Genomic DNA, 21593 nt, shown 5'->3' with positions numbered 1-21593 from the left:
TATAAATAATAAAAAATTGGACAGCACTCCATACTGTCCAATGCCAGATCTCGAAACGCTTCTTTTCGCGCTTGTTCGCTAGACGGCGATAAGAGACACGAGTTACGCCAATCTCATCGACGTGGCACGTTGGTTCGAGTCGGTGGTGGCCGGTTGGAGTCGTTGGCGGAGTCGGCGCACGTTGGAAGCTTGGTTGGAAGTTGGAAGGCGCATTTTCCGACTAACGTCCATCGTGAACAGTTGTCACAGTTGTTAGAGAGAATACACATAAAACACACAAAATGAATAAAATTATTTTCTTGTGCGCGTTAACGGGTTTAATTTCTGTGGTTTACGCCGAAACCTGTCAGAAACCTGAGATCGTCGCGTCGTCATATGTGACGGAAGACGCGACGGTCCTCACGAACGTCGCCTTTACCATGCAATTCGTATTGAAATGCAATAACGGAGTAAAGGGAATTAGTTTGTACGCTGAGGTCGAGGGTAAAACGTTGCCAGCAGTCAGGCTAAGCGCTGATAATAAATATCAGGTAATATATACTTTCTTAACATTGCTAGTCTTACCAGCATGTAAACATATAAATGAAGCGAACTATAACCAACTTAAACAAAGATTGTAAATTAAACAATAATTAGAACAAAACTAATATTTAAAAATATTCTATAAATTTTTTTAACTATTGTGAAAATTAAATTTGATACAAAGTTTCTAACTCTATCTTTATATTTCAATAAAAATCATGAATGATAATGTAATATTAATAAAATTATTTTATATATTTTGTAGATATCTTGGACGGAAGACGTTAAGAAAGCAAGGTCTGGTGATTACTACATAAAGCTGTACGACGAGGAAAAATACGTCGCTGTTCGTAAAGCAATAAGGAACGGAGAAAATCCTGATAGTGTGAATCCCTTAGCAGTGGTTGTTCTTAACAATCCGGGTGTTTTCCTTGGTCCTTGGGTAAACTCTGAATTCTTAGCTGCTTTCTTAGCTATTCTCGTGTCCTATTCAGCGTTCTCTGCAAAGTACAAACTTCTAGCGTAGAAAATTTTTTGTTATAAAATAAATATTTACAAAATATTTAAACAAGTATTATTTATCCTCAGAAATGAAACTTAATAAAATAAAATTATTTGTACATTTCTATGTGTTGTAAAGAACTTGGAGTATATTATAATTTACTGTATTCACGTCTAAACCATAATATAATATATATTAAGAATAAGAAATTATTTTAGATTATACTCATTTGCTACAACAATGTAACTCAAAAATAATCATTTTTTTATTTACAAAAAGAAGAAAATTCTAATGAAAATTCAATACACAGATTGAATAGCTAATTATTTATAATATGTACATCAAACTATTACATCAATTGTATTTAAAAATATTTAAAAATTGTTATGATACAAGCGTTCAAACTGATAAACTTTATTTGTTAATTCTTTGCAGTGTTTTAAGATCTTTATTGTTGTCATTAAATTGTTTTTCAGTTCAATTAATAATAATATTACTATTAATATTAGCTTTAGTTTAAGATTGAGTCATTTCAAGTTGAAATAGGCATTTCAACTGCAAACTATTGACATTTTCAAGATTGACAAAATTGTTAACAGAGCAATTTAACCAAAATCAAAGTTAATCAACAGTAGAAATGAACATTATTGTTTTTTTGTTTTTTTTTAGTCATATCTTAATGTTGTAGCAAATGTGCAATATGTTAAATTCAGATGCTGTCTATAGAACTGCAAAATGTATATAATTTCTGCAGAAAAAGGATTAGCTTCTCTTACTTATATTATTTACATATCAGTTTAATTTGACTTATGTTAATTTACTTTTTATCAAGATAAAAAGAAGGCAAATGAATAGTCTAACAGAATACTGCAAAACATTTAATATACTAAGAAAATATTATCTCAGCCATTTGTTGGTTTTTCCTTGATTTTAATTTGTACATATATATCTCAAGATATTCATATATCACTATCTTATATTAATTATTGTTACTCTTCATCTTTTTCTCATTCTAGGAATTAAAAAAAAGTAAAGAGCAATTTAACCAAAATCAAAGTTAATCAACAGTAGAAATGAACATTATTGTTTTTTTGTTTTTTTTTTAGTCATATCTTAATGTTGTAGCAAATGTGTAATATGTTAAATTCAGATGCTTGTATAGTAAAAATATTATTATTCTAAAATTAACAGAACAGTATAAAATTTATCCAGATATATTCAATATAGATCCTGTGCCGGTGGCTTTCCAAATAAGTGTTTCCAAGACGGCGGATATTTCAAATTATTACTATCGCTTATTTCTAATACACATATCCATTGATTTAAGTAGCGCACTAGTATTATCGCATCCTCTATATTATCGCCCTCAGAACAAAATTTGAACAAAACAGCACAAGAAATATCAGCGTTGGAAAAAAAGTTGAAAAGGCTCTTGGCAAATCCACCTCCTGGTATCTGCAATCTTTCCTCTCCGGTCACCTCGGACACGACTCTCGGCTTATGCGGAATCCAGTTAAGGTCGTCAAACAGCTTGCCAACTTTAGCACGTATACCATCAGACGCAACATATCTTAATTTAAGATGTTGTGGTTGGACTTCCCTCTTTATGTAATCGTGACTGCTCGCAAGAATTATTACCTGTAAAAAAACCACATATAATAACAATTACGACACCGCGGAAACAGTGGAGTAAAATATTACTTTAGCTATTTTTCTCTCGGTGACAAATTGTGCCAGTTCGCTGAAAAATTCTGTAAGATCGTCCACATACGGCGAACGGATCTGTATAACGACGATGCGTTCCTTGGTCCCTGCGTAAATGTCGATCGCCGTGATAAGTTCGTTTGAATGTTCGTGATAGGCATTCGCGCCGACAACAGGTATGAATGATGCGCTAAAAATTTGACCGATCTTGGAAAGGTTAAGATTTGAAATTAGCAAATCAACAGCCAACTGCCCGACGTTGCCGACCGCCACCGACGGCAAAATGAGCGTATAATTTTCCAGATCGATGTCCTGCGTTAGTTTAATCATTTTCACATTTAATAATATTTCAATCTGGTTAAGATACAAGACTACTCGAAAGTGACATGTCACATATTCAACCGGTAATACATTAATGCATACACACATGCTGATGCATTTGCATCGACACAATTTTTGATGAGTTTCGGAACGCACCAATTATAAGCAAGAGGTTTGTTCGTGTTGCACTTGAATCTCATCGAATGGCTCCTGCGCAGAACTTCTCTTCCTTGATACTTTTTGTGACTTTTTGTTTGCTTCGAAGAGATGGTCCGTACCACTGTGTGAATGTGAAGTGTCAATTAGACGAAGTTTTTATTATCGTGGTCCTGTCAAATTGAAATCCGATATAATCTAATCTGGGACATGGCATAGTAATCAGTACTTATTGATAAAACACAAGGACGTTTTTCTTTAAAAATGGTAAGTTTACGAGCACTCAGATACGCGTTCAAACAAGTCGTGAAGGTAACCTCATCTTGCCTGGGGGATGAAATCGTATCATGTGAGAAGGAAGCTTAGAAGTAAGCGTGAAAATATGTAGTTTTCGGATGTGACCGCGTCAACATATCCGTGCTTGATTCATCCGCGAGAGGAAATTCGTAACGTTCGCGCTTTATGGGGAAAGATAAAGCTGTCATATGGTGTCCCCTCCCCTCTCCCCCCCAAGTGCATTGTGTACTATTTTTAATTTATTTGCGGGTCTTTATATATTTGTTTCGAAACATTTTGAAATTGTTTCCAGCATCATCTATTCTGTAATTCCTTAACGACAGTTTTGTTATTATTGTAACGTCATTGCATAGATACATTATATATGATAAAAGAACTGTGTAATGACGTTGTAATGTTAACGTGACTAAAGCTATTCTACAATAGCATAAACATAGTTGTAAGTGATCATAAAGTGTTATGAAACACAGTTGTACATTTATTTCTATTAGCACAAATTAACTTTGATCTTGGTTTTTCTTATTCTAGAACTAGAAAAAGATAAAAAAGAAGTTAAACCAAGATAAAAATAATCTGCATTGCTAAAAGTAGATATATAACCGCATCTTACATCATTCACACTGTTTATGCTATTGTAAAGCCTATTTTACAATAGGTGTAACATAAAGCCATAAAGTTTTAAAGTGTGGTTGTAAAAGCATATAAGCAAATGAATAACATTCATTTCTTTTGTTAAAACTTTATGGCTTTATGTATATGGCTATTATAGAATGGGCTTAAGAACAGCCCTAAAAGTATTACAGAATAGGCCAGCAGCAAGCCTATTCTGTAACTCGTTATAACAAGATTAATATTGTTACGTTATCATTGCGCAGCTTTTTTATCATCTGTAAAATTCTTTCTACAATAAACTATTAGTAACAGACTATAAGTCAGGTGTGAGTTATAAGTGAGTCAGTAGTGTGTCATAAGACAATAAGTCAATAATCAGTGACTGCATGGAGATAACCAAATTCCATTTCTTACATCTTAAAATTTAGATTACATTAAAACTGACCAATCAAAAAGCAATATAAGTTTGCTTTTTGATTCTTTATTGAGAGAACTGATCAAAATAAACATAAAGATCTAATATGACTTATTCTGAATAATATGCCTTTTTAACTTATTATAGAAAGGCCATTATAAATTTTAAAAAAAGCTATGCAATAACAATGTAATAATAGTAAATTGTAACAAGTTACAAAAGCTGCTGGAATGATTTCAGTCTAACAATGTCAGTTTGGCATGATGTGTATGTGATCAATGTGTTAACAAATCTTTTTCTTTTCGGAACAAGAAGATGCAAATCACAAAGATAATTGTTGAGAAAGACACATTTGTTTACATAATACATTTGTTACTATATACATACTTGTATAGTGTTGTACAATGAGTGCAAAAAGTATTCATACAAAAGATATTTTGTAAAACATTTTTAGAAAGTAAACATATATGTATGTATAGTATGTTTATATATTGAGGAAAAGAGTTTATAATATAACTAAGCCCAAAAATAATTTTGAAAAATTGATTTAGTTTTAAAAACACAATATTTTGTTATAAAATTTTATATTTTTAATTTTCCATTATTTAAATTTTTCCTAATTTAGAATTTTTATGCGTTTAGAAACTTTTTAGAGATATCATTAGAAATATCATTTTATCTCGGTTTAACATTAAACAGCAACTATAAAATGATATCTCTAATATTTCTGAACACTGCTAGAGTAACAATCTATTTATTGAAGAAATATTTTAATATGAAAATTTTATTTAAAACATTAACAAAATTTCATGTTATTATTTGCACGTTAACTTTGAATAATAAAAATGTGTACAGCATGATAAAAAGTTACATAACAAAAAAAAGAAACATTTAAGTGTGCATACATTTGTGTAATAATACACTCAAGTTTAAAAACAATAAGGAAATATTTGTGAACATAAAAGGTACTTTTATTTATTAAAAAACAAAAACAAATTAATTATCTTTTGTAGATTTTACACACAAATACTGCAAAACAAAATTTTACAAACGTTTTATAAAATACATTTTATTAAAAATTTTATTTTAGCATATTAAAATTAATATTATTTGAAATTCACTTTCAAGACCTTCAAGTCAGACCTGTTAAAAAATTAATATGTAATATACTTTTCAAATTATGTAGAGAGTGTACATCTGTAAAAATTTCTGCTATCTCCAATATTGAAATTTTACTTTTATAATAATACGGTGGCGAACACTAATGACCAATAATCATCCTGGAAAAAAATATATAATGTCTATTTTCTAAAAATAGGATTTTTAAAAATATTCCCTATAAGAATACTTTTGCATTTACACGCGCACTCATCTGTAACGGATGGAGTGTCTGTAATTCTGTTGTATCATGAATATGTTATTCTAATTACCATATAGCGTCTACTTAGAAGATTATAGCAAAGCCGGTTGAGCCATATATTAATGACATGCTCGCGAATAGAATATTCAGTATCGTGCATTGCAGCTCTCGATTTCTCTTTGCCACATAGAGCCTCGATGACGGATCTTTATTATCCTTTTTTCGAAACGGCAGAATAATATTTTATTTGTGTAAAATTAGATTATCATGGTGCCATGGAGAAGTTTCCGCTGAAAGGTACAGCGTCATTGAACTCAGCAATTCTTCATTCAAATCCAAATGCCGTTACAACATATCATTCTGTCGATGCAAAGGTATGATGTTAATTTCAGTCTGCATCTTCTTGCTTTGTATATTATAGCCTGCTACGTTTAGAATTATATCAATTTTTATAAAATGCATGATCTTTATTTTCTTAACAATTTTGCATGTTTACATTTATTAATATTTTATGTATAATTGCATGTACTGAAATTTGTGGATAATATTTAAAGAATCATATATTTCATTTTTGTTATCATAAACTTTGTTTAACATACCATTTTGTCATTAAAATCATCAGTCGCTAAATTACAGAAGTTTATAATAATGTTGCTCAATGAAGACAGAATTTACAGATATACAGCTGACAAATCTTATATTTTCAGAATATAAAGTATGGTGACATTACAGAAGATGTACGACTACGAACCGGAACTATAAGACGCGAGACAAATCTAAGTAGCGACGACGACATGCTGGATATCAATCATCACACGTCTCACTCGGATAATAATGTATTATCTGATTGCGTTCGCATCGACGATGCATCTTCCCATAGTAAGTTATTCAAGTTATATGACTGATTTCATATGCACGCATTGTCCGACTCCAAATAACATTAAATAGAGCTTTGATTTATTTTATACGAGCATTATAGAAAAATGTAGAAGAAATTTTATATAGGCGTAAAATTGTTTGCAACTTTTTTCATGAAATTTAGTAATCTTACATGTATTGGTCTAACCTGTAGCCTAACTTGAAATATATCATAAATTTCATATACATAATTTGAATATACATTATGGTATATAATATGTATAGGGGAGATCGGGGCAATTCGGCAGACGGGGTAATTCGAAAAATGGAAATATCTTTTTATGGGTACATATTAAAAATTTACTTTAAATATTGTAAACACGTCCTAATATAACGATGTTGCTAACAAAGTTTTGTTGGCAACAGCATCATATTGAAGTTGTAATAGTGAAAAATGTGTTTTGCGACAGTCAAAGTAATTTCTGATAGCCAGCATTTCTTCTGGCTATTTAAGTAAAATAAATAAGATTCTTTTTGAAAACTTTGAATGTATCGTGTCTAGTTGAATGTATTTGAAACATTTCGTGTTTACTTTTTGCTGTGTGATGTCTATTTTTTGTCGATTATACGCAATAATGCGCACAGTTGATGTCTGGGCTATTCGAAACACCAAATGTCGAATCGTCGTTTGGACGATTTTTTTCTTTTGACAATTTAATACTTAATAGATGTAATTACACGAAATACGAATAGTCCCTGACTTGCTTCGAAAAGAAATAAAATTCTTTTATTGCTAAAGCAATAAAATTCTTTATTGTGCTTTTGTATTTTTTTATTGTATGTAACATTTCTTCGTAATACTATATATTCTTTTCTGAACAAAACCAAGTCTTAACAATAGCTTTTTTACATTTTTTTCATCTTAAAACATAAATTTCAGAATATTTTTGGACTAGCTTTGAATTACCCCGAGCTCGGAGTTATTTGAATTATTTGGCATTGATCGACATTTTTATATGTACTTTAAAGCAAAAACATTTCCGTGTTTTATCTATAATGACATTGTGAAGGGGAAGGTTTAACTTTTCAAACCGTCCAACTTTTTTTTTAATGAATATAGGACTCAGGAAACGCAAAAGAAAAAAAAGTCTTCTGAATTGTCCTGGTCTCTCCTATACATGTGTACATACATAGGATGTGCAATAGTACATTCTTGTGGTAACATTTGCACATAAATTACATATACCCTGTATATATATGCAATGCATATGCAATATACATGGACGTATATACACATTATATATACTACGTATATCCTAATGTTTTGTGACGATCGTATGTTATCTCTTCCTGCTGAAGAAACTTGAAGGACGTCTATCGATCTGTCGATCCGTCTTATCTGTTGATCCACTCATCTGATTCGAAGTACCGGTTAAACAATCGAGACAAATTTTATTTATACTTGCGGCATGTTATAATGGCATGTGAATGGCATGTGCACAGGTGTAAGTTGATACGACTAATTGCCAATTTAATGTTAATTTAATTAACAAAAAGATAACTCTTTAGATATACAGTATAGTTGTGATAAAGAAATATTGATTGTGAATCTGTTTATATTTGATTAAAATTTTTTTAAATTGATAGAGTATTAACATGTTATGAAGTTTTAATGCATACAAATTTATTACAATCGTTTAGTCCCTTCAGCAGAATATAATAATGTACATGTATTTGTGAGTGCTTTTTAATTATTATATCACTATGATTAAAATAATAACTTTTTAATAAAATATTTTTAATGGAGATATTTTTAAAGATTTATTCAATATTTTAAAGATTTTTTTCACTTTTTAACACATATTCCATAATTTATTACAAAATGAAAAAGTGGTAAGTATTTATGTGTTTCCACTCCATATATGTGTTTAATACTGAAATTTGTTTTTTAACAGAATCAAGTATAATGTGTGTAGTGTTACGTCCAGCTTGTTGAAATTATTGTTGGGTAGAAAGAAGGAAGATTTCCTGTGTGAAGGATAGAACGGCCTCCGCTGGTTAGAGTCGTCAGAGTGATCGGACCAGATTTTTCCTCGCGGTTCACTGATTTTATCATTTATTCTGATATTAAAATTGACAGTAAAAGTAATGCGCGGCACGGCCGAATATCGCGGAAAGTTTATAGCGAAATAAAGAAAGGAAAAGTGTATAACAAAACTTGAAAACTTGTTGGACAAGAACGAGCAAATTCGAATTAAGAAAATAAACACGTTAACATTTTAAGATGTCACTGACAACCGGACTCAATGAACTACGGACAATGAATAAATGAAGAAAGAAAAGGTACGCGCACTCTTGGGCGTAGGGCGTTGTATTCCTTCGCCGCGCACGTGAAACCTGAAGACGTGCCACGGCGCGGCCGTGCGGCGTTCTGCGCACAGCTTATCACACTCCGATGCCTGGGAAGTCTTTCTTCGTTCTTTTAACTAACGCAATAATAACGCAGCTTAATAATTAACGCAAATAGTAATGCGTTTTAATAATTAACGCACGCAGAAAGATTCGAAAGAGAAATGAGCAAAATATATAAATTAAAAGTCGCGACTGACAGAGTCGGAAATTGGTGTAATAATTAACTTGATAAGGTAATAACGGCTTTTTAGAGAACAAGATCCAAAAATTGAATAATGTCAGCACGATAAGAACAGTATAAATCGTAGAATTGATTATAATATAATGGTAAATTTCCCCAACGTTTAAATCTAAATAGAAAGTAACGAAGAGACGTCATCGAAGAAGTTAATTCTAAAATTTATTTAAATCTAAAGAAAAAGTTAAATCTAAAATTGTTAAATAGACTCGTGCCGAGTTTCTAAAAAATTTTTTCCTTTTTTTTTTCATTTTCTTTAGTCTTTAAAATAAGAAGAAAATCTAGAAATTATTTTTTAAATTTAACAAATATTTTTTTTTTTTAGTAACTAATATGCGTGCGAAGGCAAACGGCAAGCCAAAATCTCTCACGGAGAGATCTGATCACCAGAGACGTGCTTCTTGGAACTCTATTATGATTGTTGCGACTGGCAGTCAGCAGAGAGTAATAAGAGTGCCTTCTCTTTGTTACTTTTAACGTTCGAAAATTTAACACCAGAAGTATTCTGTAAAAGATACTCGATACTCGCCGTTTGCTTTCTCACGCGTTAAACGCAGTTATCAATCAGTAACTTGTGCACTAGCTCGTAATACAAATGTATACGCGATATACGGTATAAAAAAAAAGAAAATGAAAAGAGGGGCTATAAAGAATTATGCTGGACGTTACAATAGACATATAAGTAAAATAGACATTAAAGAAAATAAATACTAAACAACTAAAATGAATTTTTTTTTTTTTTTTTTTTTACTTTAAATCTTACATCAACTATTATAATTACATTAAATTTTGTAAATAAATTGAAAATTGATAGAAAAAAAGAAAGAATATTATTATTAAGAAAAATACTTGCTGGTCTATTACATACACATAATTTTTTGAATTATAGTGTTTATACAATTATTAAATTTTTTTATACGTAATACAAAAATAATGATATTAAACAGTATAACTTCCAAAAATTATATACCATTACGAAATATGTTATTGTTATTATGAAATTTTTAAAATGTTTATTAGTTTCAGTTGACTCCGATGACATACCTGGCATCGGGCAGTACGATGACTTTCATACTATCGATTGGCAACGGGATATCGCGCGAGATCGAATGCGACATCGTTATATCGTAAAGAAGAAGCATGATTCTATTTGGGGTTTAATAAAGGGAGCTCACGACGCATGGTCGGGATGGCTGTGCGTTTTACTAGTCGGGCTTTTCACGGGAGTAGCGGCGGGTGTTATAGATATTGGCGCTTCCTGGATGACAGATCTCAAATTTGGTATCTGTCCACAAGCTTTCTGGCTAAATAAAGAACAATGTTGTTGGAGCTATAACGAGACTACATTTGATGGCGGAAATTGTTCACAGGTAAATATACAGTTTTCTTCAATTTTTGCCATAATTTATTACAGTTTCGAAAGCTACATGCTGTTCAATAAATTTCTTCCACTCTAATTAATAGATATAATATTTCTTTTGTAGTGGCGGACATGGCCCGAAGTATTCAGTCAGTCGAAAGAGGGTGCAGGACCCTATACAATATCGTATTTATTTTATACAGCATGGGCGCTTCTGTTTGCAGCACTTTCTGCATCTCTAGTGCGAATGTTTGCTCCTTATGCTTGTGGCTCTGGAATACCTGAGGTATATTTATCAAATTTTATTTTCTCAAAACTGTTATCAGTATATAATCCGATAATATAGCTTAATAATCTAATAATGTGTTTACGATTTTTGCATTACATATTTATTTATATGTTCTTACATATATATTTTTTTCAGATAAAAACAATTTTGAGTGGCTTTATTATCCGCGGATATCTTGGTAAATGGACACTGATTATTAAATCAGTAGGTCTCATTCTTTCCGTATCGGCGGGTTTAAGTTTGGGAAAGGAGGGTCCCATGGTGCATATTGCATGCTGTATAGGAAATATATTTTCATATCTATTTCCAAAGTATGGTAGGAATGAAGCGAAGAAGAGAGAAATTTTATCTGCCGCAGCCGCGGCAGGAGTGTCCGTCGCTTTTGGAGCCCCGATTGGTGGTGTTTTATTTAGCTTAGAAGAGGTATTATTTCGAGAATAAATAACAATGTTATTTTGTAATGTTATTCAAAAAGCTGTTTTAATATTTTGTCAAGACTAAGAATATTGTCTTAGCAAAATATATAGAGTAATTTTTTATGTATCAATATTTCAAATAAATTTAGAATTTATAAAATGAGAAAAAATTTGATAAATATAATACTTATATTTCGAAATTATTTTATAGAAATTATTGTATGTTTGTTTCAGGTCAGCTATTATTTTCCATTAAAAACTTTATGGCGATCGTTCTTCTGTGCTTTGATAGCCGCTTTTGTACTACGTTCCATAAATCCATTTGGAAATGAACACTCAGTATTGTTTTATGTAGAATATAATAAACCTTGGATATTCTTTGAACTGATTCCTTTCGTCATGCTCGGCATAATTGGAGTATGTAATATTATCATTTATTAAATTTGTCATTATACTCTAACATTATTAAATTTGTCAAAAATAGATATTTATAAATGCAAAATTTTAATAGGGAGTAATAGCAACGTTATTTATCAAAGCAAATTTATTTTGGTGCCGATATCGCAAAACTTCCAAATTGGGACAGTATCCCGTTACTGAAGTGTTAATTGTAACAGTAGTAACAGCAGTCATTGGGTATCCTAATCCATACACAAGGATGAACACCAGTCAACTTATTTACTTGTTGTTTAGCCAATGTGGAGTATCGAACGCGGATATGTTATGGTTAGTAAATATGAAAAGATTTAGTTATGTATTATATATGTATATGCATATATATATATATATATATATATGCATATATATATACATATATATACACACACAGGATGATTCAGAACGACCTTTACTCGCGAAAGCGCCCGCATCGGACGGCGATTTGCGCCGCCTTTGTCTACCATGTCTACACGGCCCGTAATTCGCTAATTTTATTCTCTTATAATTCAAAAAGTAAGCATCGGACAAAATTTTTGTATAGGAAAAATCGTCTCAGAATTTATCTAAGAACACGTCTTTACAGGAACACATGGGTCGTTCTGAATTACTTTGTGTGTGTGTGTGTGTGTGTGTGTGTGTGTGTGTGTGTATAGATTGTAATTAATCTTTATTATGTAAAACTGATATGTATTATAGGCTGTATTTTATTCGAAAAATTCTTTGCTCAACAGTGATTACAACAGAAACTTCACTGCTGTAAAATCTGCAATTGAAATCGCCGCGGCCGGTCCAGGAGTCTACAATGCTATATGGCTTCTCGTATTGGCGCTAATATTAAAACTAATCATGACAATATTCACATTCGGCATGAAGGTTCCGTGCGGTTTGTTTATCCCTTCTCTTTGTCTGGGGGCAATAATGGGTCGTATCGTGGGAATAGGAATGGAGCAGCTTGCTTACAATTATCCTCATATATGGATGTTCAGCGAAGAATGTTCCATGGGTGTTGACTGTATAACACCTGGACTGTATGCAATGGTCGGGGCTGCCGCTGTTCTCGGGGGTGTAACCAGAATGACGGTCTCTTTGGTCGTCATTATGTTTGAATTAACAGGCGGTGTGCGGTATATCGTACCTTTAATGGCTGCAGCTATGGCGAGTAAATGGGTTGGTGATGCTCTCGGAAAACAAGGCATCTACGATGCTCATATCGGTTTAAATGGCTATCCATTTCTGGATAGCAAGGATGAGTTTCAACATACAACTCTGGCAGCGGACGTCATGCAGCCCAAGTAAGAAAAATGATACGTGTGTGTATATATGTGTATATGTATATATATATATATGTCCTTATATATCTTAAGATTGTGTATATACGTGTATATACATTCTCGTAAACTTTTAGGCGAAACGAAGCTCTTCACGTTTTAACTCAAGATTCGATGACGGTTGAAGATGTAGAAAACTTATTGAAAGAAACCGAGCATAATGGCTTTCCCGTAATAGTTTCTAAGGAATCTCAGTATCTCGTTGGTTTTGTTTTACGACGGGACCTCAATCTTGCCATTGCTAATGCCAAGAGAATGATCGAAGATATTAGCAGGCAATCGTTAGTTATCTTTACCAATGGAAACAATATCCAAAGTCATTCGCCTCCGCCATTGAAGTTAAAGAAGATATTGGATATGGCCCCTATCACTATTACAGATCAAACTCCCATGGAAACTGTGGTTGATATGTTCCGAAAATTAGGATTGCGTCAAACTCTAGTTACACATAATGGGTACGTATATAAATCATTCATATTAACATAAAATTTTAACTAATCAAAATGTTTCTCGTGCAGACGACTACTAGGTGTAATTACAAAGAAAGACGTTCTAAGGCATGTAAAGCAGCTCGACAATGAGGATCCAAATTCTGTTTTATTTAATTAAACATTGCTGCTGCAAATAGCCAACTGAGATTATGAATTTGATGCATTAGCATAAAATGAAAAACATATACAGAGATAATTTATATGAATTTAATTAAAATGTATTTTATCTACTCCGTCAGTCTCTATCTGCACACTTAAATTATTATAACAATGTATGTAACTAGATAGAAGTAAGCGTGCAATAGGTTTAGATTATTAAATTTGTATATTTATCTTTATTTGAATGAAATAGGAAAAAACTTTTTCTTTAACATTTTGCCATATCTGGTCATACTGCGACTGCAAGGTTACATTTTTTAATTAATAATGAATCAGGTCGACAATTTGTGGTATAATTTGCTACGTATGATTTATAAAAAATGTACATAGTAAATCATTTATATCACAAATTGTAAATTTGATTTTTTATTGATAGAGATGTGAATATTGTTATAATATACAACTTTTTGAATGGCATTGTAATTGCATAAATATATGTTATATATGATATTTCTTATATTAAGTTAATGATAGGTATATATTGTTTAACAATATGTATCTTATCACATCCTAAATGTATTTTTATCCCGTATATTGATTTCATGATTCTGATTTTATTTATTTGCTATCATTTTATCTTAATACATTTTTTATAAATTAACTTTTACGTATTTACTTTGTCTCTGTCATTCACGAAACATCACTGTTAATCAAATGCCTTTATACATTAATGTATGTTAGCCAAAACACAAAAATCTGTTATTCCAGAAAAATTTTTTGAAATAGATAACATATACATATATATTCATATCATTCGAAAATAATTTCAATAGCCATTACTTAATGCAAATTAAAAATTATTTAATTAAAATATCACAATATTTTTTTTACATATGCAGTACAATTACTCCATTTTGCGTATGTAGAAAATACGCGTACAAAGCATATATAGAGCATCGAACATGAAATAATCAAATTATATGTAAAATAAAAAAATATTTCTCTAAAAATCTCCAAACATAACAAGTGTATTTCTTAACACGCAATGAACAAATATAAATATAATATATAAATGTGTATATAATTTTGTATTGTATATTACATATATACACACACGCACACTCTCGTATATACATATATAATATGAAGTTCATGAATATGTACATACACTTATATATATACATACATACATATAGGAAACTTTATATTATATCTATATATACATATGTACAATATATGTATTATGTAATATATGATACGTAAACATACAAAATTGTACGTTATATGTAGACATATTTATTATTCATATTTTAACATGTAGATATAATTCCCAACAATGAATATATAATTCTTTATTTTGGTACTATTAGCCCCTTGAACATATCGTAACTATTTCCATCTGAATGTACAGAAAACATGCCCTTTGTTCCTTGCACCAACAAATATCCGTATTCATCGATACCCAGAATCTTAACTTGTTCTTTTTTTCCATCTATGCTTGTTACCACAACATTTGCATTCCTAAAACAAATATGTATATGTATGTCAGTGTGAGGGAATACTGTAAAAATATCATCATATGAACAGTAATGAAGTGCAATATTATTTAAAATACTATTTACGTGTGCAACCAATATTTGTAATAGAGTTTGTAGAAGTGCTCTGTGTTGCCGCTCTGTAGAGTATCCAATAAACTTTCCATTTCATTGAATACCAATGCGAAGTACTTTTCATAAGAGAACGTTTCCAACTTTGTACTGTTTTTTTGATTATATTGCAGAATCACATCATTAATGCAAGTCGTGGGTTTACTATTGGAAAGATTTATACCAGCACCTGAAATATATATTCACTTTTGTTTTAAATGTCAAATTATTCATAAAATGTATACATATATAATTTTATTATATTATATAAAATATAACACATTCACGATGCATATTCCATGTGAGTCACCGTTATCTTTTCCTAAACTATTATCAATTACTTTCTATACAAGGCGCAATAACATTTCAATGAAAAATATGCATGTTACCTGTGCGCATTATGATTTATGAATGTGACTCCCAGTGATTACCTGACTCATAACGCACATGTCTCCAACGAATAATAATTCATGGCCGACATGATAGGTCATGGCGTTCACAAGAAATGGTTAACCAAAAATTGTGTCCGTCGTGAATACGTAAATGTGATGATATATATATATATATATATATATATATATATATATATATATATATATATATATGTAATACATAAAATAATTTATATTAAGATATTTTATTTTTTTGTGATTGTATTACACACCGATATTGCAAACGTACATTGCTCCAGCATCTGCCACCAGTGTAGAAACATATATACCACCAATCTTGATTGAATTACCAACATATATGTCATTAGGCCATTTTATTCTAAGATCAATATCCTATAATATATTAATTATTAGCTATTAATTTTTATTAATATTTAATCTTATATTCAAAATTTTGATAGAAATTAAAATTATAATTTGTAATAGAAAAATATAAAAATACCTCGTATCCTTTAATAGATCTTACAGCTGACACAAGTGCTACAGCAATAGCATGTTGAAGAAGTGAGACATTATGACTGAGACTTGACATTAAAGAAATATGTACTTGTAAAGTAAACATGGCGCAACCCTGGGGACTTAGCCATTTATTATTATGTCGCCCTGAAAACAACGCAATCATACCATTTCTGCATATAATAAAAATGAAAAAATAACCGTTATAAATATCTCGTAATACAATAAAATTATATAAATTTTACCTCTTCCGTGTGTTTGTTGTCGTGCAATAACTGCCAGTCCATGCTCTAATTTGGTATCAATTGCTTTCATAGATGATGTTAAGACATCCGTGTATATTACTAAACGACCTAATTCCTTTGTGTAGAGATTCTGAAAATAAATTTTGAATTTAGTGATAAAAATCATTTTTCTTTTTAAATATATTTAACTATATTTGTCAAAATTATATAATGCATTGAGTTTGTAAGTATGTACATCACTACTAATAGCACACTAATATACTATTAGCATTATTAGCAATAATTGTACGTAAGTAGCATATTATTAATTAATGATCCAGTTGTATAAGAGAAATTTACCTCAAAATAATCTACGGTTGAAAAATTAGGCGGACACATATGCATCATAATAGGGAAAAAATTAATAGATGGTACATGCGCATCTTCATTGTTTGCGCAAAATTCAATTTCCATTTCTGACAATTTTAATGTGTTTTTCTTTTTCATGTCAATGTTCAATTTTTCAAGCATCTTCATCTTCATCTACAAATGTAACCAGATATATAATTAACAACAAATTGCATTTAATTGCTAATTGTACAATTAAGATCATTATTGTTAATGAGATTGTTAATTCTTAAGTACATTTACATACCTCAAATTTGCCTAAAAAATAACCTGGAGTATATTGCACAGATATTGGATTTGTATCTAAATAATGACTTGTATCACGATTTGTATCTAGTCCCAAGTGTGTGCTCAGTAGATCGCTGATTATTTCCAAACGTGCAATGTTACTCTTTTTCAACACGTCAAATTTGTCCCCCTCATATACAAATTGCATTGGATCTATCTCCAAATGGATTTGAGAGAACACCACTTTACCATGACTACTAGGCAAAGTTGCGAGCAATATGCTTGGACTCTGCCACGTTTCTTCTCTGCCCAATACTTCCACATCAAACGAATGTAATTTTCCTCTTTTATCCTTAACGTTAATTGACGTCGGAGGATCCAGTGCAGACATTCTACAAAAGTAACATCTTGAATAAATAGTTCCGATATTTTTTTCACGTTTATTTTCATTTAATATTAAATCAAATTATTTTAATAGTTTTCTATTTTGCAATATAAATAGCAAATGTTGGTTTATATACGATTTATATATTTCGTAATCGCATATTTTATAATTGTTTAGGAAATGTATATAAAATCACAATATGTAACTTATAATTTTATGTTATTTTATAGAGAAAATATTACCTTGTGTCTTCTTGATCTTGAGAAAAACGAGTTCGTATGGGAGATGCATGATAGCAAAAAATATGATGCATCATACGCACTCGTTTCCATTTACCATATGAAAAATGAACGAGTTCATTTTCACGTACTTCTGCAGTCTTAAATGATGGCAGCAAAATGTGCAGCATGTCGGAACATAACGCTAGGAGTTTACCTCCCTGTATAATGTACTCTACAAGCTGAGCAGCAAACTCCGCACCAACATTACCGCAAAGAACAACTAAAGAAACCTCATCTACCCACATTTTATAAGTATCATAATCCCCTTTAGACAATACATGGATGACATATCTGTGAAAGATAAATTATTATTATTTATTTGTAATTAATAACTGTTGAAACAGATATCTAATTATTTGCAGAAACAAATTGTCAAAACTTGTTATGTTTTAAAAACTTATTAAAACTTGTAGATTTAATATAAAATTTGGTATAATATACCTATCTTGCTCCAGCACTTTTAATAATAAATTATGTAAACTGTCGGTCGTGCCTACACTATCTGCACAGATGAGTACATTTGGTGGTTTAATTATCTTACTGGGGTTTTTCTTCCCTTCTTCCGAATTTCTGTAAATTAATAATGATTTATAAAAATTCATCTTGGTTCATACATGATATGAATATAAAAATCATCAAATATTCGCCATGTACACTTTTTTATCTTTAGATGTGTTGTACTTACTTGGAAGTAGACTCTCTAGTAGACTTGCTTTCAATATTTGTAGATTCTTTAATATTGTCTTCTTTCTCTAAGTCGTCAGGTAAATGAATGTTGGTTAAATCCGATTTTCGTCCTCCATCAGTAACGGCAGAAAATACATCGCTTGGTATTGATTTTAAATTATATGGATCTTTTATTCCTATACGCTCTTCACTCAATGGCAAATTACACGTTGGTGCAGAACTAGATGACTTCGCATCTAAAATATATAAAATTAAAGATGTATTGTATAAAATTTTTTGCAAGCAATTACGCATAATGTTAGAAGGAAAAGGGATACCTTTCGTAACCTCTGCTAGGGATTCTTCTGTAAATGCTTCACTGCTCACATCCTTATCTTGTGACTGTATATCACATTCTCCAGTAATATCTTTAGACTTATTTTGTTGGGAAACTATTTGGATTGCATTACATAATGCATAAAAACCAGCTTTAAAAAGTATAAATACAAATTATTATATACATTGAAAGATGTTATTATATATGAACAAGAATTAGATTATTATAATTTACTTTTATCTGGCGGTGGGCTCAGAAGTCCACTATCATTGTAAGTACATGGTTTTCCCGACATTAAAACAGCTGAAAAAAATGAAACAAAATGAGGCAAATAAATTATTAGAGATATTTCAAAGTGCAAGAAAAATATATACATTGAACACGTGTTAAAAATAAGCCATTATTAATGCAATATTGTCCTTGCATGACCCCAGTTATTAAGCTTGTAAGATGTTCTAAATCCGTTTCTAAAATAAAGGTCATATTTCTACTTGATGGTGTCCACGCCATGATTAGACCATAATCCTCAAGCTGTAAAATAATATGCATAAATAGAATATGATAAACTGACTTATTAAAAAATAAATAAATAGTATAGGCACAAGGCTTACATAATAATATACATGCAAAATGTACAACAATAAAATAAAAATCAGTAAAGATTTGAACATTGTACTTTTGCAGAGTTTGTTGAGGCCCGAGATCCATAGGTTTCAAGATCAACTTCAACAAGTATATGCAATTTATCAGATTTGCTTGAAATCTGACAGCAATTTTTACTTGTATACAAAGGAAACGATGAATTTTTTGGATAGGCCAACCAGTCACATAAATCAACTTTTTGCTAATAAAATAAAAGTTGTCAATTTTGTTTCACTTTTACAAATGTGATATAATATATATTTGCTGTATTATACATACTTGAGGATATATAGTATACATTTTTGCATTGTCTTGATACCACAATAATTCATCAAGTTTTGCATGATTTTTGTTAGTACATAAATAAGAAGTCAAAAATTTTTCATTGTCGTATCCATTGCGATCTTAAAATCATTATAAGATTTATATATAAAATGCTTTAATGCATATTTAATTTATTTAATTTATTCTTTTTAACCTTTTGATTTCTAAGAGAAACTGTTTGTATCTCATAAATACATAATACAACTGTAATAATTGTTTCATAATTTATTATAGTTTTAAAAATTCTGTAGCAATATTATACTGTATCAATATTATTTAATTAATATCATTTAATTTAATTAATGTTTCTAATTAATGTTATTATATAGTGTTAATGTTATTATATAATGTTAATGTTATTATATGTTTTAATACATTTTTTAATACCATGCTACTAAATGGCAAATTTTTTAAAATAAACTTATTTATGTCTGGTAAATTAGCATGGAAATCGAAAGGTTATTAAAATATATAAAACAAGGTTAAAAATCTTACAGTGTATGTAACAACATAGCTATGAAATAAATTTTCTGGGTAATACAAAATTCTCTTTACTATTACAATACTGTTTATATTATACATATATAGAACAGAAATATTTAGATATTTAATAAAATATATGGTATACGTGTGTATATGAAAATTACCTTTACTTGTGTGTCGAGGCACCTTAATCCTAAGTGTAAGAGAAGGGCGTCTCTTGCATTCCTTAAAGACAGCATTTAAATGTACCTTTAGAAATGATATCCTCCGTGCTTGCATAATGGTGGCTATCATATAAAGAAATGTTAACAGCATTTTTTCATAAAAATAGCTGATAATTGTAAATATTTGTTATTTTGCTTTTCAAATAGGAATTTTTGCCACAAACTTTAAATCTGAAAAATAAAATGCTTTCTATGTAAAGACATGTATGGTAAATACACTCAGGAAAGTTTCATCTCAAACTGTCCCACAATGAATACATATACTTCTTGAGATAAGATTGTAAATAGGGAAAATAAGTGATCTCCAATCTAAACATAAAATCTAAACATAAAAATCAGTCTGCGAGTAAGCTTGAAACTACACACTTATAATATTAAACATAAATTTCTATATCTCCAAAGTGATGGCATCTCAATAGAAAGTATAATATAAAGAACATTATTATCATAGATTTTTAGAACGGTTTTTGGATAATTTTTTCTTACATACAAAAGATTTTATATGAATGAGGAAACGCGTGATACAGACGATAGTTAAATATCTTTTTTTTTTTTTTTAATCGTACACGCAAGCGTCGACAAGTGACATGTAAAACCACCACTTGGCAAACACGTTAAAACACGTGTTATCAAAACAAATTGTAATTGCAAAATTAAACCGGTAAATGTTCATACGCACCAGCGCTTTTTCACCTTGTTTCACTTCCAATGTTCTAATGGGGAGGATTAAAGTAGGGCGCAGAAGAGAGTATTACATACTCGAAAATATCGATAATTACCACGACATTCTTAAAAGCAGCCAAAAACGCACCGCCAAGTTAAAAACCACGGATTTCAATCCTTCTCTAGAGATCGCTAACAATCACTAACAATGACCAAAGCGTTGTGACAGGTGAGACAGGTGTATCTAGGTGTCGCGGAATATTTGTGACATTGTAAATCGCCTTTACGGGAAATTTGAGACGCATTGTAAATCGTCCTTAACATCTCATCACCAATCGCAGAGCGATTATGGATTC

The 21593-nt window shown here is 30.5% G+C and overlaps 4 protein-coding genes across 14 annotated transcripts; 2 read left to right on the top strand and 2 right to left on the bottom strand.

The window, feature by feature from the left end:
- The first annotated feature begins 112 nt into the window (after positions 1-112).
- LOC105207930 (translocon-associated protein subunit delta) lies at positions 113-1161 on the top strand. The gene is made up of 2 exons (XM_011177618.3): positions 113-530; positions 788-1161. Exons 1-2 carry the CDS (start codon positions 282-284, stop codon positions 1046-1048), a joined length of 510 nt encoding a protein of 169 aa, XP_011175920.1. The 5' UTR covers positions 113-281; the 3' UTR covers positions 1049-1161.
- A 725-nt stretch (positions 1162-1886) lies between these two features.
- LOC105207933 (proteasome assembly chaperone 2) lies at positions 1887-3177 on the bottom strand. Its single transcript, XM_011177620.3, has 2 exons — positions 2726-3177; positions 1887-2662 (listed from the first exon to the last, which is right to left on the bottom strand). Exons 1-2 carry the CDS (start codon positions 3155-3157, stop codon positions 2243-2245), a joined length of 852 nt encoding a protein of 283 aa, XP_011175922.1. The 5' UTR covers positions 3158-3177; the 3' UTR covers positions 1887-2242.
- On the top strand, positions 2768-14328 carry LOC105207931 (H(+)/Cl(-) exchange transporter 3). 7 transcript variants are annotated; one of them, XM_039452318.1, is made up of 11 exons: positions 2768-2904; positions 6151-6263; positions 6597-6768; positions 10418-10767; positions 10882-11043; positions 11182-11469; positions 11697-11879; positions 11974-12188; positions 12632-13192; positions 13306-13683; positions 13747-14328. In XM_039452318.1, exons 2-11 carry the CDS (start codon positions 6165-6167, stop codon positions 13835-13837), a joined length of 2499 nt encoding a protein of 832 aa, XP_039308252.1. In that variant the 5' UTR covers positions 2768-2904; positions 6151-6164; the 3' UTR covers positions 13838-14328. The 7 variants fall into 7 exon arrangements, with proteins under 7 accessions (XP_039308252.1, XP_025986056.1, XP_025986059.1 ...); XM_026130271.2 differs by lacking the exon at positions 2768-2904 and adding an exon at positions 3272-3472; XM_039452317.1 differs by lacking the exon at positions 2768-2904 and adding an exon at positions 3525-3573 and having other exon boundaries at positions 10424-10767.
- Positions 14329-14413: 85 nt separating this feature from the next.
- On the bottom strand, positions 14414-21496 carry LOC105208017 (biotin--protein ligase). 5 transcript variants are annotated; one of them, XM_026130269.2, is made up of 17 exons: positions 21254-21488; positions 20515-20745; positions 19823-19947; positions 19578-19745; positions 19276-19432; positions 19136-19204; positions 18903-19052; positions 18584-18821; positions 18340-18468; positions 17860-18189; positions 17252-17624; positions 16957-17139; positions 16618-16747; positions 16359-16519; positions 16129-16249; positions 15441-15654; positions 14414-15339 (listed from the first exon to the last, which is right to left on the bottom strand). In XM_026130269.2, exons 2-17 carry the CDS (start codon positions 20663-20665, stop codon positions 15171-15173), a joined length of 2868 nt encoding a protein of 955 aa, XP_025986054.1. In that variant the 5' UTR covers positions 20666-20745; positions 21254-21488; the 3' UTR covers positions 14414-15170. The 5 variants fall into 5 exon arrangements, 4 of the variants coding, with proteins under 4 accessions (XP_025986054.1, XP_025986055.1, XP_039308249.1 ...); XR_003268210.2 differs by having other exon boundaries at positions 14659-15339; positions 16146-16249; positions 21254-21491; XM_026130270.2 differs by having other exon boundaries at positions 15171-15339; positions 21354-21496.
- Between the last annotated feature and the right edge of the window lie 97 nt (positions 21497-21593).

This window comes from Solenopsis invicta, chromosome 8 (genome assembly GCF_016802725.1).
Source record: "Solenopsis invicta isolate M01_SB chromosome 8, UNIL_Sinv_3.0, whole genome shotgun sequence".
Classification (NCBI taxonomy): Eukaryota; Metazoa; Arthropoda; class Insecta; order Hymenoptera; family Formicidae; genus Solenopsis; species Solenopsis invicta.
This window is presented reverse-complemented; position numbering and strand designations above follow the sequence as displayed.

Coding starts and splice junctions, on each gene's coding strand:
- LOC105207930 (XM_011177618.3), top strand. CDS start 282: ATGAATAAAATTATTTTCTTGTGCGCGTTAACGGGTTTAATTTCTGTG. Junction 531..787: donor GCGCTGATAATAAATATCAG/GTAATATATACT, acceptor TATATTTTGTAG/ATATCTTGGACGGAAGACGT.
- LOC105207933 (XM_011177620.3), bottom strand. CDS start 3,157: ATGTGTGTATGCATTAATGTATTACCGGTTGAATATGTGACATGTCAC. Junction 2,663..2,725: donor CCGAGAGAAAAATAGCTAAA/GTAATATTTTAC, acceptor GTTTTTTTACAG/GTAATAATTCTTGCGAGCAG.
- LOC105207931 (XM_039452316.1), top strand. CDS start 3,540: ATGAAATCGTATCATGTGAGAAGGAAGCTTAGAA. Junction 6,264..6,596: donor ATCATTCTGTCGATGCAAAG/GTATGATGTTAA, acceptor TTATATTTTCAG/AATATAAAGTATGGTGACAT. Junction 10,768..10,881: donor ATGGCGGAAATTGTTCACAG/GTAAATATACAG, acceptor TTTCTTTTGTAG/TGGCGGACATGGCCCGAAGT.
- LOC105208017 (XM_026130270.2), bottom strand. CDS start 20,665: ATGCTGTTAACATTTCTTTATATGATAGCCACCATTATGCAAGCACGG. Junction 18,190..18,339: donor AAAGTGCTGGAGCAAGATAG/GTATATTATACC, acceptor TATCTTTCACAG/ATATGTCATCCATGTATTGT. Junction 17,140..17,251: donor ATTTTTTAGGCAAATTTGAG/GTATGTAAATGT, acceptor TTACATTTGTAG/ATGAAGATGAAGATGCTTGA.